General features: G+C 43.2%; 1 protein-coding gene across 2 annotated transcripts in view; it reads right to left on the bottom strand.

The window, feature by feature from the left end:
* Positions 1 to 13960, bottom strand: part of ASPSCR1 (ASPSCR1 tether for SLC2A4, UBX domain containing) — a 33484-nt gene that overhangs the window by 6035 nt on the left and 13489 nt on the right. For both annotated transcript variants that reach the window (XM_085077562.1, XM_085077563.1), the window contains 5 exons: positions 10663 to 10802; positions 9220 to 9301; positions 8340 to 8406; positions 7516 to 7578; positions 7179 to 7231 (listed from right to left, as the gene is read on the bottom strand). In XM_085077562.1, the coding sequence (XP_084933688.1) occupies positions 7179 to 7231; positions 7516 to 7578; positions 8340 to 8406; positions 9220 to 9301; positions 10663 to 10802 (405 nt within the window). The remainder of the gene's footprint in view (positions 1 to 7178; positions 7232 to 7515; positions 7579 to 8339; positions 8407 to 9219; positions 9302 to 10662; positions 10803 to 13960) is intronic.

The following is a 13960-nucleotide window of genomic DNA, read 5'->3' as shown; positions in this document are numbered from 1 at the left end:
CTTTTTGTGGATTTCCTTTTTTTGTTTCAGTTTTTTGGGGCTCTTCTTTTTTGCACAGATAAAAAACTGAGACCTAAAGAGATTAAATAACTTATTCAAGGTCACACAGGATGGCAGCAGAAATGAGAACTAAGCACCCAGGTCTCCAGAGCCCCATCCAAGACCATAATCACAGGACAGCTTTCTTCTGAAGGGATTAGAAAGTCACTGAGGCAAGGAGAAAAAGAAGTCAATGACCTGCCTATTGCCCTCCTCATTTAGTAAGTATCATTCCAAATGACCAACTCCTCACATTTTAAAAAGATATAGCACAGCTTCATCCATTTGCTTAGTTACAGTTGCAGAAGTTTAAATGGACACTTTCAAGGATCTCAAGACCAGCCTGTTACACATAAAGCCACATTTAGTCTGCAACTATGCAGCTGAGTAACTCCAGTTTTACTCAGAGATAGCGAACAGTTACTTGGACACTGCGGTGGCGACCGTGGCTTGTGACAGCACAGCATCCTGGCTGGGGAGCAACACACTGAGGCTGCTGGATCTCACATTCCATGACAAAAATATCCACATTAGAACAACAGTCCCTTGTGAATCCAGCTGTGACACGGTAGAGAGACATTTCTGCTTTGTTTTACTGCATGTTTTAGTAACTTGTTCTCTAGAAGACAAAAAATACCTCAGGAAGAACCTTCCCCAAATAACACCTCAATAATTCCTGTTTCCCAGACATAATATAAGCAAAAAAGTCCTAGAAAAGAGGATTGCAGATGATGTACATTATTCTCGGGGAGTTGTTCTCTTCCCTGACAGAGCAATGCTGTCAGACCAGGCAGAGGCTGCTGTTGAAGGGAATTCACAGCTGCCAGAAGGAGCAGCATTCTTTCCGTTACACAATCTGAGAAGATCAGAGTGCCACAGGTCTGCTGTTAGTTTGATGTTAGAAGATGAATAAAAAAATAAGCACTTCAAAGGAACACGCTCATGGAAGGAGAAACCCAAGCTACCAACATGAAATACTGCATAGTACACACACCCCAAACATATAAACTAGCTCTTGGAAAATTCAACTGGAAAGCCGGTAGATCAAAAGTTTCTCCAGCAAGACTGCACAGCATTGCTGAAACAGAAATAAACACCACAGTCATGGTGAAAGGGGCAGATCAAGTGGTTCATGTTTATAACCTGAGAACAAAGCTGCCCAATGTGAACTTCCACTGCCAAAGGAGATGGATATTCTGTGGCCAACACAGAGGCGATCTGATCCGTCTAGGGATGGAGACCTTTAAAATTCATAAGGCAAAGATAAGATTTGAAAACACTGTTTTGAGAAGGCTACTTATGAAGGAATCCAAGCATGAAGAGCATTCAGTGAGACCTTGATCACTGAGATTGGAAAGATCCAGCCTTCAAAACTGGCAGTAGCAGTGAACATTTTGGGCAGGATTTCCACTCCAAATTCAGTTGTGCATGGAATCTCTCACAGGGACTGAAGAACCCAGCTGTCCTCAAAGCCAGCATCATGAGGCAAGCATGGACAGTCTCTGCAAGCATGAGTAACAGACCTCACCACAAAGAGAAGGTGAGATTGCTACCAAATGCAGTCAGATTACAAAATCCTAGATGGAGAAGACTTCGAATTTTAGGTGAATACCATCCTCTGTGCTGGATGAATTTCAGTATTAATTGCAATTTTTTTTGCTAGTGAGTGCAATAACCACAAGGCCTGCCACGGGAAATGCCTCTGATGGACTGACTCTGATGAAGTAATTTTTTCTGAAATTGCTTTCAGACTCTTGCCAAAAGAGAAGGCTTCATCCTGCCTGAGTCGTAGTCAGCTTCACTGAACACGCATGCCAGACACACTGCCCAAACTGGCGTTAACAAATAGGATATGGAAAGAGAACCAAAGGCAAAGAAAGGAACAAACAGCTCATCTGGATTTCTGCCTCACAGTACGCGACGGAGGAAACACTCAGTGCACTCTAAGATCTGACTAGAAGACCTAAATATTTATGTGGAAGCCTGTGGATTCCTTTAGCTCCTCTGTAGACAGTGGATGGCCTCCTGCCCTCTCTGCTGCCTCGACTTTTCCAGTGACTGGTACTCCTACTTTCTGCTAACTCTTTCCTAGTATTAACTCAGCAATCAATGCCTTTTTTCCACTAACCCATCCCAGATATGCACTACATAACTGCCTGTTTCTGGGAGGAGAAAGAAGCTAAGAAACAACTCTGAAAAGCTCAGACAGCCTGGAAAAACACACAAACAAGCCACTGGAGCTATAAGGAACCCAAAGCCAAGTGCTACAACAGGGAAGCCTGTGGTTGATCAGCTCTGGAGAGCAGAACATTATAAAACACTTCAAGGGACATGAGGAGAAGGCAGCCAGCAAAAACAGCAACAACAAAAAAATCAAAGCAATGCCTTGAAGTCTTTATGGGTTCCAAAAACTCCACACTGCTGCCAATCTGTGTGTTCACTATACTGTAAATACACACAGATTTTTGGAGAATTCACTTCAGACAGTTCTTTCAGTCCAAGTATCTTGACAAACAAGTCAACAACATTTGTCTTTTTTCCTGGTTTTGCTTGCAGCATAAATGTTCTCCTTTCATTATAAGTGATCAAATGTAATGAATGTGCTGCCAAACTTATCAGCTTGAATGGAGGGAGACAGTGAAGAGAGCAGAAATATTGGTAATGTGGTACTCCACCATCTGCAGTCACTCCCGTTATTGGCTTCAGCACAAATTTAAATAATTTATAAATATTTGAGTGCTCAAATGTGCTCTCATTACTGCCTCAGACCCCATCCACTTTTCCTTATCAAAACCACCAAAATAGTCTGTAGAGTGGAGGATAGACTACTGCTAACTTAGGATGTTATGGGTAATGTGAAAATTACATGTGGGCAAAAATCCAGAATGGCTAGATACACCGTGGTAGTACCTGCTTTGGAAAAATCAAGAGTCAGGTTATGTGCGGGCATTTGTGCAAGGGACTCACATCAGGTGCCAAGCATCCCAAGAGGCCACTGCTAACGTGACTGACATGCAGCATTTGGGGCAAAAGTGGCAATTTTTGGCAGTTGCATGATACAATCTGAACTCTTAAAGAGATGTATTACTGCTAAAGACAAGCTTCCTCCTGAACCTGCACATCCTCCAAACCCAACAAAGATACATCAAAAAACTTGAGCAAATGAGTACTGTTACTTTATCCAAGTTCTCTTTTTCCTATGACATCTGGAAGGACTGCATATTCCAGAGCACCTCATCCACATTTGTATCCTATGTACCACAACATTGTTATTCCAGAACAAGATTTCTCACTACAGGGGTGCTAGGTACTGCCAGGTAATCTCAGAGCAAAAGCTCCTCTTTCCCCAGCCCCAAAGCCACATTATTTTACAAAGTACCTTAACCACCTCCCTCCAATTTTTACAGAGCAGCTTTGTCTTTTCACCTCCCTCTTTCCAGATCAGGGAACAGAAGGGGAGCTCTGACTAAAGTACAAGACATTTCCCTTCCACAGACCACAGGATGAATGCGAAGGGAAAGGTCTCCACAAACCCCCCTGCACACAGCCTAGCCCCATCCAGAGCACAGCTAACCACTGCAACCTGTTCTACAGCTCTCGGTCTCACAGCCTGTGGGGACCCTTGGCCTGCACAAACCTCTTCCCAGACTGAAGATTTCTCAGCTTGGAAGGCCATAACCTCATGTGAAAAGCAGTCAGCAGGTCCTATCCCCAGCGCTGGCCCTCCCACCCCAGCACCACAAACATTACCTCTTTCATTCCTGGTCTGGGCCAGGGTTATTTTTATTGAAAGCCCTGAGGCTCAGGCAGTACAGCCTGATTGGGAATGGACTCTTCTAAACATGGCATCCAACAATGACACAGTGGGCATGGACACAACAGCTGGAGTGATTTCCACACCTATTTCTGCCCAGAGAACAAAGGCCCTTCAGCCTCTTTTTTCTGGGCAGCCAGACCCCAGCAGAAGAGAAAACCTACCTGAGCAGGAAAATCATGGCACAGGGCCTGCACTAATAGTTGAAGAGGAATAAGGATTTACACTGGTTAAGAGGAGCAAAGCTTCTCCCAGAATCAGCCAGCCCAAAGTGGGATAAGGCACCATCCTCACAGGTCAGAGCTCTGTGGTCTTTGACAGCAGTTTGGTTACCAGAATGGCATGACAAGTTCTCAGCAGGAATTGTTTTTTTCCTGTTTGATGCTTCATCCAAATAAAATGTTTATAAACACACAGACTCATTCCTGCCGTAACAGACCATGACCTGAAAAGGCTGAAGGGCCCCAAGCAAGGGACATAAGCTACACAGCCACTGGCATTAAACCCAGCTCTCCCAAGGACAGAAGAACCATGGGCAGAACCGAAGTCCATTCAATCCAGCCAGTATCCTAACAGGGAACAAAAACTAGACAAACAGAGAAGAGTGTCCTTGCTTATAAGTAATTAGCTAGCAAAGATTTTCAGTTTAGGAGCTTCCTTAGAAGGTTTCTATATGTTAGGACACTCTTACTAAATATCTTCCTTGAACTTATCCAAATTCAAATCAGTATACAGTTTTAGTGAATAGTGCCCTGTGACAGAATTCTAAACCCATTTTCTGACATGTGAACAACTACCTTCTTTCATCTATTCTAGCTCCTGCTTGCCTCACTTGATGCCACCCACTCACACTCAAGAAAAAGAACTCAATGCACTCCAGCTTCTCCTTGGCATGTTATTCCTTTTCCAGTCACATCTTTTACAGACTGGCAAGTCCTAGCCCACTCAGTCTTATTTTGGAAAGGAGACATTGCAGACCTTTGATGAACCTCATTTCCCTTCTCTGAACCTTCACCTGCTCCTTTTGAAGATGTAAGACCAGATCTGCATGTTATTCACACCAACCCTGCTCTATACAGAGCAATGTTCTCTCAATGTATTTTGTTCTGAATATTTCACTTTTGGGAAGGAGGTTGCTTTGGATTTGACTGCTTTTCAGTAATGTGCTGATGATTTCATCACCTTAAGACTTTGCTCCACAGCAGTAACAATCAATGCAAGAGCTCACTGAGCTGCATAGGAATCTCAAATTATTTTCCCTGCACTTCATCATATTTACCTACACTGAGCCAGCTGGGTAATCCAAAAATGCAAAGTCATGAAACTCTTAACTAATGTGATAATAATCTCTTTGTAATGTCATGTTACAATCCGTAAAAAATATTCTAAGCATGAGATTTTACTTGCTTTCCACATTTTGCAAGTAATTGTGCTGATTCTGTACAGTTAAGATGTGTTTAAAAACTCCATTTTACTTTAATTATACCCAAATTTTCAACATAACCACTAGTTTAATTTTACTACGGTGTGATTACACGTGGCATGAATAAAAATGTATCTTAAATCAAGTTTGGATTTAACACCCTTTATCTTCGTTGGACATTATTCCTCTTTTATGGTGAGAGAGAAAATATGTGAAATGACAAAAAAAACCCCTTCCTTAAAACAGTCCATTTGCAAAGAATTTTCAGCTTTCAAGCACAGCATCTTGAAAAGTCCCAGGTCTGTATCAATGTCAAGGCTTTGCACCTTTGCCATGTGCCACAGCAAGCACTGCAGTCCAAGGAAAGACACTGCAGACTGGAGGTGTTTGACACTAAAATCAAACAGGTTCTTCACCAAGTTGTGATTTCTAATGAAGTCCCTAAGACTGGGCTGTAGGGCACCTCCAAGTCTTTACAGAGCACTAATTTAACATGTTTTTATGTTTCAGGGAGCTGCCACGAAGAATGAATTTCACAGTAAATGTCACAACTAGGAAACCGGGAAATTGCCACACATATAACAAGCACCAGTAATGGTGCCAGGTACAGAACAAAGGCTTTGACACAGCAAATTAAACAGAATTCCTGCCATAAGGTTTCTTATTTCAAAGACAACGAGATGCAATGATTCCTGTGGTGTTTTGCTGAAAAAGTCATGTTTCAAGAGACATCCAGAGAAACATGAGATGTGCGCTGAGAAAGAGAAAATAAAAGAACAGAACTGCAGGGCAGGGGAGGCAGGCAAAGAGTAAATAGAGGTAAGCAGAGGATTTCAAACATTTTAGAAGACAGAACAAATTAACAAGGGAGACCAGAGCCAGCATCAGAGGAACAGGAGGCAGAAACAGGTCTGAACATTCAACCATCTAAAAGCAGCTGCACGTGTATTTCTTCCACATGGCCTGGTCAGGAAGTTGTGGAACTTGGAAAACTTCACTGCAAACAACTTCAGAGGCATGCTAATATCTACCTAATTCATCATGCTGCCTGAAAAGTCCCTTTCTCTATCCCTCTCCCCACCCCAGCCCTTCTGCTCCCTCAGGGGCATCAAACAAGAATTCTCACTGCTGCTGCTTCATGAGCCTGTACTCTGAAAGATCTCCTATGCATCAGCCTGGAAAGGTCCATGCAGTTCTGAATCACGGAACATTTTAAATAGTGTGAGTTTGGGGCAAAGTCACTGGCAAAATTGATCACTCTTCACACATGTGTGATCTATACAGCCAATAGTCTCTGGCCAGGGACTTCAAGACCACCTTACCTGACACTTGCAAAAAATCTCCAGGAATCTGGATCTGAAAATCTGTATTTCAGTATTTTCAGACAAAAAGTGCACAAAGAGAATGTATATTCCTCAATGTACATACTGGCTTAAAATAAACTCTCACAAAGTGATTTCAAAAAGATCAGATTTTTGTCTAATATGGCCTCTAGCTCCCGCTGTAGTAATTGAAAACAGTTCCCTTTCCACACTGAGTCTCATCTCTTTTACTAGCCTAGCCCAGCTACAGGTAAAGCCTATTCACCTCAGTGCTCAGCTCTTGCAATAACATTCCAGGTTAAATACAGCTCCAGCTCCATAGGGCACAGAGTGTATACCAAACAACGTGAATCCCCCTCCCTGCCCCCAGTGTGCCTCTGCCTATTGCTGCACAAGGTGGACCTCTTCTGGTGAAGAGCTTGTGCTCCAAAACACCTGGTTCCACTAGCCTTGGCTGAGCAGAAGCCTACAGCCTACAGCCACAGCATTATATGGCTTCTTTTAAAAGTAACTAAAGCTTGAGGCAGGGTTAAGGGGAGCACAAACCAAGAGAATCACAGGGCTCATGTGTGAGTCTTACCTCAAACAGTGTCAGGCTGTCATCGTTCAAGATGATTCTGGGAGGTGCAACAACTGAAGTTAAAAAACAAGTTATAAAACAGGACCACCCAACAACCAGAACAGCAAATACAGGTATGGGAGGGATCCCTGCTGCCTGAAGGGGTGATATGTTCATATGCCCACAGAGGCTGCTTCTTAGGTAGAAGCGTAACGTGGCTAAGGGACCTTCTTTGCACTGTGAAGCCTCCCCATGTTTAGGAAAGGCATTCCTTCCCAGGTCGTATCTCAGGCATCAACATACCACAGCTAGAAACAGGCTTTGTAAAGTAAGGCCAAATATTACAAACAGCACTCACATAAGTAAAATGGCAACTTTGCATCGGCAAGGTGGCTTCTTACAAAGTCTCTCAAAATGCCAACTGTGGAGAAAGGAAAGGTTTGCTGAATTACATTTGGTTCTTCAAATGCTGGGCAAGAAGGATAACTTATAACAGCAGAACTGCCCTTTACAAGGTATGGTGATTGCCTTTTCCTCCAAAGTACACAGCTGCTATTACAAATTTCTTGTAGAAAAAACAAACAAACAAAACAAATCACTTCGACATGCTGGTCCCTTGGAAAAATCTAAGGATGCCTACAAAATAATCAAAAAATTTGTGCAGGGAACCATGGCTGACAACTGAGAATAAGAGGACACAGTAATAACAGTAAGAGCTACTTGGTGCATGGTCTGATCACCTTTTGTGAACTGACAGAGCTAGAAAGGTTCATCCTCTCTGACTCTACAGTGGGTGAAGCTTTTTTTTCTCCTTCCTGCTTTTTGGAGCTTGTTTTGCATTGGGGAAGGGGGTGTTGTTTTTCCCCTCTAAACGTTTTAAGCATTAACACAGAGGAAGTGTCCAAATGCATTCCAGTAACACATCATTTAGTCACAAACAAGGGGATAACAAGGGTGAGCTTCCTGGTATCTCCACCACGTAGCTCTTATCTAACTTAGCCCAGACTCTCTTCTTATTCCATTCAGGGGTCCTGCAAGGACAGAGTAACTACCTACTGCTGTTTTATCAGAGCAGTTTTACTTTCCTGGGCAGCAAGAAAGACCTGCTCAGACACACTCTATCCTGTCATGGTGGGAGCCATGAGTTACAGCTGCACAGGCTGAGGGGGTGATTGGTCTTACCTGTTTCACTGGGATGGAAGAACCCCTGTAGAACATGACGGTCTGGGAAATGAACTCTCAACACCACCTAAAACAGAGACAAAGCACATTAGGACAGTGGTTTATTACTGCTCTGTAACACCAGTCCTTGGCTTAGAATCTGCAGTTTGGTTTTTTGTTGGGTTTTTTTTTTTTAATGGAGAGATCTGAGGTATTTACAGGGATAGAAGAGCAGCCTGGCTAACACAGCTGTGCAGCTTCTGAGGGAACAAGGGCTGTCTGGCTTCCAAAGGGGGCACAAGAGCCTATGTGTCAAAGCATTATGATGTAAAATGCAGCAGCACTCACTCAGAGAGTGGGAGCTCCCTGTGTTAAATGATGCACAAACAACAAAGACAGTCCCCCACGGACAGGTACCAACAATTTACTGGCATCCTAACATGTAGGAATCCTCCTGACATACCTCTGACCTTTGTATTTCCAGCTTGGTCAGAAAGCAGTTAACTTGAGAACTGCATAAGGATCATATTTACAGAGTAAAATAAATCCACCTTGTAACAGAGAATCATTTAACTTTCAATGAGATTCTAACAAAATGTCTACTGAGGAGAGGCAGGTAGGAAAGCTCAGTCATACAGACTGATGTGTGCACAGCAAAGAGAGAGAGACATCTGGAACAGAACAGAAGCAACTATACTGCTTGTCACTCAACCATATTATAGCACAGCTGTTTTCACAAGGCACAACTGTTAGGCAAGTCCCACAAAAAATTAATAGGGATGGGAATTTGAAAAGTCTTCCTATAAGTAGCTTAAGAGCTTGTTGATCGCAACTGAACTCCAAGCTACTCAATCTCCAAGTCTGGACCAGCCAGAGGGACTTGAAAATGAACAAATACTACCTTTGGGTAACGCTCCAACTTCTCCTTCAGCTGGGATTCCCTCAAAGACTTTGTCATCAATGGAGCTTCTTCCAGGCGTTTCCTAGAGAAATGGGAAGAAGACAAGTTGTCAGCATTTTTACGATGTAGTTTTGCTTTATGAATATAGTGGAAGGCCCAAGCAGGGCTGATGAGAACTGCTCAGCTGTTCCATGTGTCTCTTACAGCATTTTCTCCATCTCCTGAAACTACTGAGCATCAGAAACAATACTATAAAAATTACACTTATTGTACAAGTTTAAAAGTAAGTTCATGACAGCAGCAAAGACCCTAAGAACAGGAGGGGAAAGTCTGCTTAGACTACTCAAGAAGAGATGGACTTATTAATCCAATAAAGCAGAGACTAAGGTCGGACATGATTACTCCACAGGGGCAGAAGAGCTACTGAACTTGAAAAACAATGCTGGCGCAATAAATTAGTACGTATTAATTAGCAACAGGGAATCAAAATAAAAATTAAAAGTTTCAGGTCATTCAAGAACTGCCATTGTAGACTGCTATTAAAAGGAATAGTGGGTACAAAATAAAAGTCCACCTGTATCTAAGATGAAACAATAAATGTAAGAAAATGATTACATATTTGCCTAAAATTAGCTTAGACCCAACAGATCCCATGTTCAGCTTTAATACCTTTTCTTTGTATCTGAATAACTGATGTGTAACTTGCCTTTATTTTTATCCCTGGCTGTAAGGGGAAAAGCATCAGCAAATTTGGAAATTGGGTCTTTTCTGACAGGCCTGTATTCCAGTAATCCCCAACCAAATGACTCTACATTTGTACCACTAAATACTTCAGACCCACAAGCAGCAGAGCAATTTTCAGGCCATTTTCTGTGTACTTATGTGGATTTCAGTGGCCTGTGGGAAAAAAATCAACTCTAAGTAAAAACTTCAACTTGGACTTGGCTATAATGTAAAGGAGACTGCTCCACAACTTGGAGAATAAGTGTAATCTTTAAAGGAAAGCTTTGACCCATTTGAAAGTAAATACATTCATGAAATTAATTTCTTTAAGGAACATACAGACAGCAAAATGGTGCTGTAATAGGAAGGCCAGTTTATCTCAATCTGAGTTTTTATTGAACTGAAGTTCACTAAAGTAAAATCATGAATATTTGAAAGCAAGCTGCTTGAACAGTGCAATACATTGTTAGTCAACTTCCTACAATTTCTTTGTGTGTGTGTTTGTGCACCTGTTCCAAACTTTCTCAGGTCTCAACTTGTGGCTAAGTTTGATTTTACTTTATTTCTATTTAGGTAATGTTTCAAATAAAAGGTTAATTCTGTTACTTAAAACAAAGGTGTTTCTTACTGGCCAAAAATGCAATAAGCTCTGCTGATCACTGTCACTCTGCTCAACAACAGGACACAGCAAGTCTCACTCAGAGCAGAAAGGGAACTTGCCTCTCACTCTGCAGCTGTGCCAAACGTTTCCGTACATCATCCACTGTGACTTCAAAAAATTCATCAGGAAGCTCTTCTGCGCTATCAGGAAGTTGTTCCAGTAGGTCTAGGTGACACACAAGGGGCTCACGTTCTACAAGCTACAGAATAACAAAATGGGTTTCAATTAGTTTTAAGTGCATTGCTTTGGTAATCCTATAAAGTCCCTGAAAAAGAGTAAAAGGACAGTATTTGGAAACTGAAATACATTCACTAGTGTGAAATTCCTTTCACTAAGATCAGACTAACGATACAGAGGTTGTCAGTGTTGTCATTCTTTGCAGCTGATACAGCTTTGGACACAAAAAAATCCTGTCAAAGGCAGCAGGAATCGATACTGCCAGGTGAGCAGCTGGCTCCTCTCCACTGTCAGTACAGGAAACTCAGTGTAATAACTTCAGCAGTCACCAAAGGTAAGGAGAGAGAAGTGCCTGTGGAATCACTTCACTTATAACACTATAGTATTTTGCAGTCGAACCACACTTCTAACTAATCACAAATATTCAGAAATTACTCCTGTCCCAAAACCCTACCTGACCTCCCTCTGCTCTACTCCAAACCTCTCTCAGTAAATGCAACCATTTACTTACCATTCTACAGGCAGCACTCAACTAACACAGGTGCTATACTTCGTTCTACAGACTATAGAGCCCTTTGAAGTTTTTCCATCTGCCATGCACTCCTGGCTTGTGTCATGTCTTGTGTTCACATTCTCTTGCTACAGAGCCAATGGTACAAGTTACCAGCCAGGGCCCACCCCATTTCTCCTTATTCTAGAGAGCAATTCTTTGCTTTGGTAAGGCAGTTTTTAACCTGTTCAGCTCTCTGAACTAAACCACTGCAGGGTTTCACTGCACACCTTTCAAAATTTTACCCTGGTTTCTGGTGTGCAGAAAGGTCCCTTAAACAGTGAAACCCTTTTGTTTTGCACTTATAAATTACTTCACCCTGAGACCAGCATTTGCTGCAGCCAGGGCACACAGATGTGGGAGAGCAGTTCTCTGTAGGCATCAGCTGCAATAAAGGTACTTAATACATTTACTGGCAACTTTCCCTGCACACCAGAGCTGAGGGCAGGCACTCCAAGCTGCACACAAACACCCCTCTCACTTGCCCAGCAGGGCACAGACAGGCTGCCTGCTCCCCAAGCCTCCAGAGCCCAGAGCTGGGTGCATGATGGCAAACCTTCCAGCACAACTGGGCCTACCCTAGAACTGTGGTTGCAGTGATGAAAGAAATAAAACAAGCCAATACCAAGACCCAAAACCCCCTAAAAAACCCAAACCAGAGCCCCAGCCACTTAGATCAATTCAGAGCATTTGCCATCTCTGCAGGCAGCAGGACATTAATGGATCCCTCCCCAGGAAAGGTTATGTGCTACTCTCTCTTATGCCCAAAGCAGCAGCTGTGCCTGCATGTGAATACAAACCACAGCCAGAGTCAAGCACACAAGAGGTAGTTACACCTCCTGGCTCTCAAACAAGTCAAACTTCTTAACTTCTCAAACTGTTTAAAGGAACAAAGCTTGCAAACATAGAGAACCACATACTGAAGGCTACAGGAGATGCAGGGAGGACACAGCTCATGGCTGAAGAGGCCTATGGGAACAAAAATTTTGGTAGTGAATCCAGCATTTCTTCCTAGTCAGCTGCCAGTTTAACAAGGTCGAAGGCTCTGTGAATGAACCCGCTGCCGATTTCCTCTCCTCTCATTCCCTTAAACACTTTCCAATTCTAATTAACACATGGATGTCCTCCCTCCATCCACTCTCCCCTCCCCCAGCCACTGGCCACTTGGGAACAGGAGTCTTCTCAATTGTCTAAAGCACAACACAAATTACAAGGCAATGTTCACTCTACTTGTGGGCACTAAAGGGTAATTTGAGAAATTAAAAGATGGAGGTTGTGTGGGTGGGACCTTTCTCTACTTTTAGAAAGTTGAGCAGGGTCAGCCCTAACGAGCGGGTAAAGGAGCCTGATTGCAGCTTTGCCGGGCTGGAGTGGGGTGGGGGGTGCCCAGTGCTGCAGGAAGGACCCCAAGCACCCAGGACCATCCTCTGGGAAGGAGCAGGCTGCACTGTAATCCCAATCACCAACCACTGTTGCTCCAGTGAAGGCACATCTATGTCAGAGAATTAATCAGGCTTCCCCAATAACCAGGTATCTCCTAACAGGCTCGAGTTTAATTTCATTCTAATCATGTAGTGAAAACAGACGTCTTCTTAAAAAACCCAAACCCAAAAGACTGAGGAGGCATATCCTATGACATGTTGTGAAGGGTGCTGGGATACAATGGAGAGAACTCCAAAGTCTGCACTGGCAAATCCTAAAGTTACCATTTAGCACTGGCTCTAACAAGCACTTTAGCTGATCCCAACAGCAGTGGGATTCCACAGGGAAAGGGCCAGCCCCCATCCGAATTATGGTGACAGCTAAAGGCATCTGCCAAGGCATTGGGAATCATGAGATGGCACAAGGCAGACATATATTTCAGTCCTACGTGTTCACTCTCCTTTGCTGTGGGCTCCAACAGTCCTAAAGCACAGACAGAATCCAAAAACTAACTTCCCACAATGACTACAAAAGAGGCTCAAGGAACACCAATCCATTTCCCAGCCCACTGCACACGCAGTGTTTTCTGCAACTGATGAAAGATCACCATCTCCTGTACCAATAAACGGCCACCACACAGATGTTCCACTTTACATTATGTAAATTGGAGGAAAGCACGCTGTACATTTTGTTGTCCTATATCTCTTCCAGGAGCCAAACATGCTGTGCTAAGGTTTGGCACCTTCCTTCTTCAAAGTCTGTGCTTCTACCAAAGCTGAGATGCACTTTTCATCATGAGGCTGAAGCCATATGTTCACAGCAATATCTATGCAAGAGCAGTCTATGTGACTAAGCCAGGTGCCAGGAAGAACGCAGTTCACTCTGTGGTCACCATCCTGGACCCAAGGAAGTAGGTAACCTGAGGAAAACTCTTGTGATTTAAGTGAAATAGTGGCTATTGTGCTTTCCACAGCAGCAAGCTCTTCCCAGAGACCCACCTCCTCCCCACCACCTCTGGGAGCTCTAATCTCATGGTGAATCTGGTGTAAAGTTACCTTCTAATAATTAACGTTCTGACATCAAAGTCAGCACACAGCTGTCTGTAAACCATCTTTAGCCCAAGAAACGAAGGGATGCCAGCACAGATTTTATCCAGCCTCTCTTCAGCTTCAAAAACCACACGCAGGCAAAGCATTAATGGGAAGATT

Source organism: Lichenostomus cassidix, chromosome 18 (genome assembly GCF_008360975.1).
Source record: "Lichenostomus cassidix isolate B80296 chromosome 18, HeHo_3.0, whole genome shotgun sequence".
In the NCBI taxonomy this organism is placed as follows: Eukaryota; Metazoa; Chordata; class Aves; order Passeriformes; family Meliphagidae; genus Lichenostomus; species Lichenostomus cassidix.
This window is presented reverse-complemented; position numbering and strand designations above follow the sequence as displayed.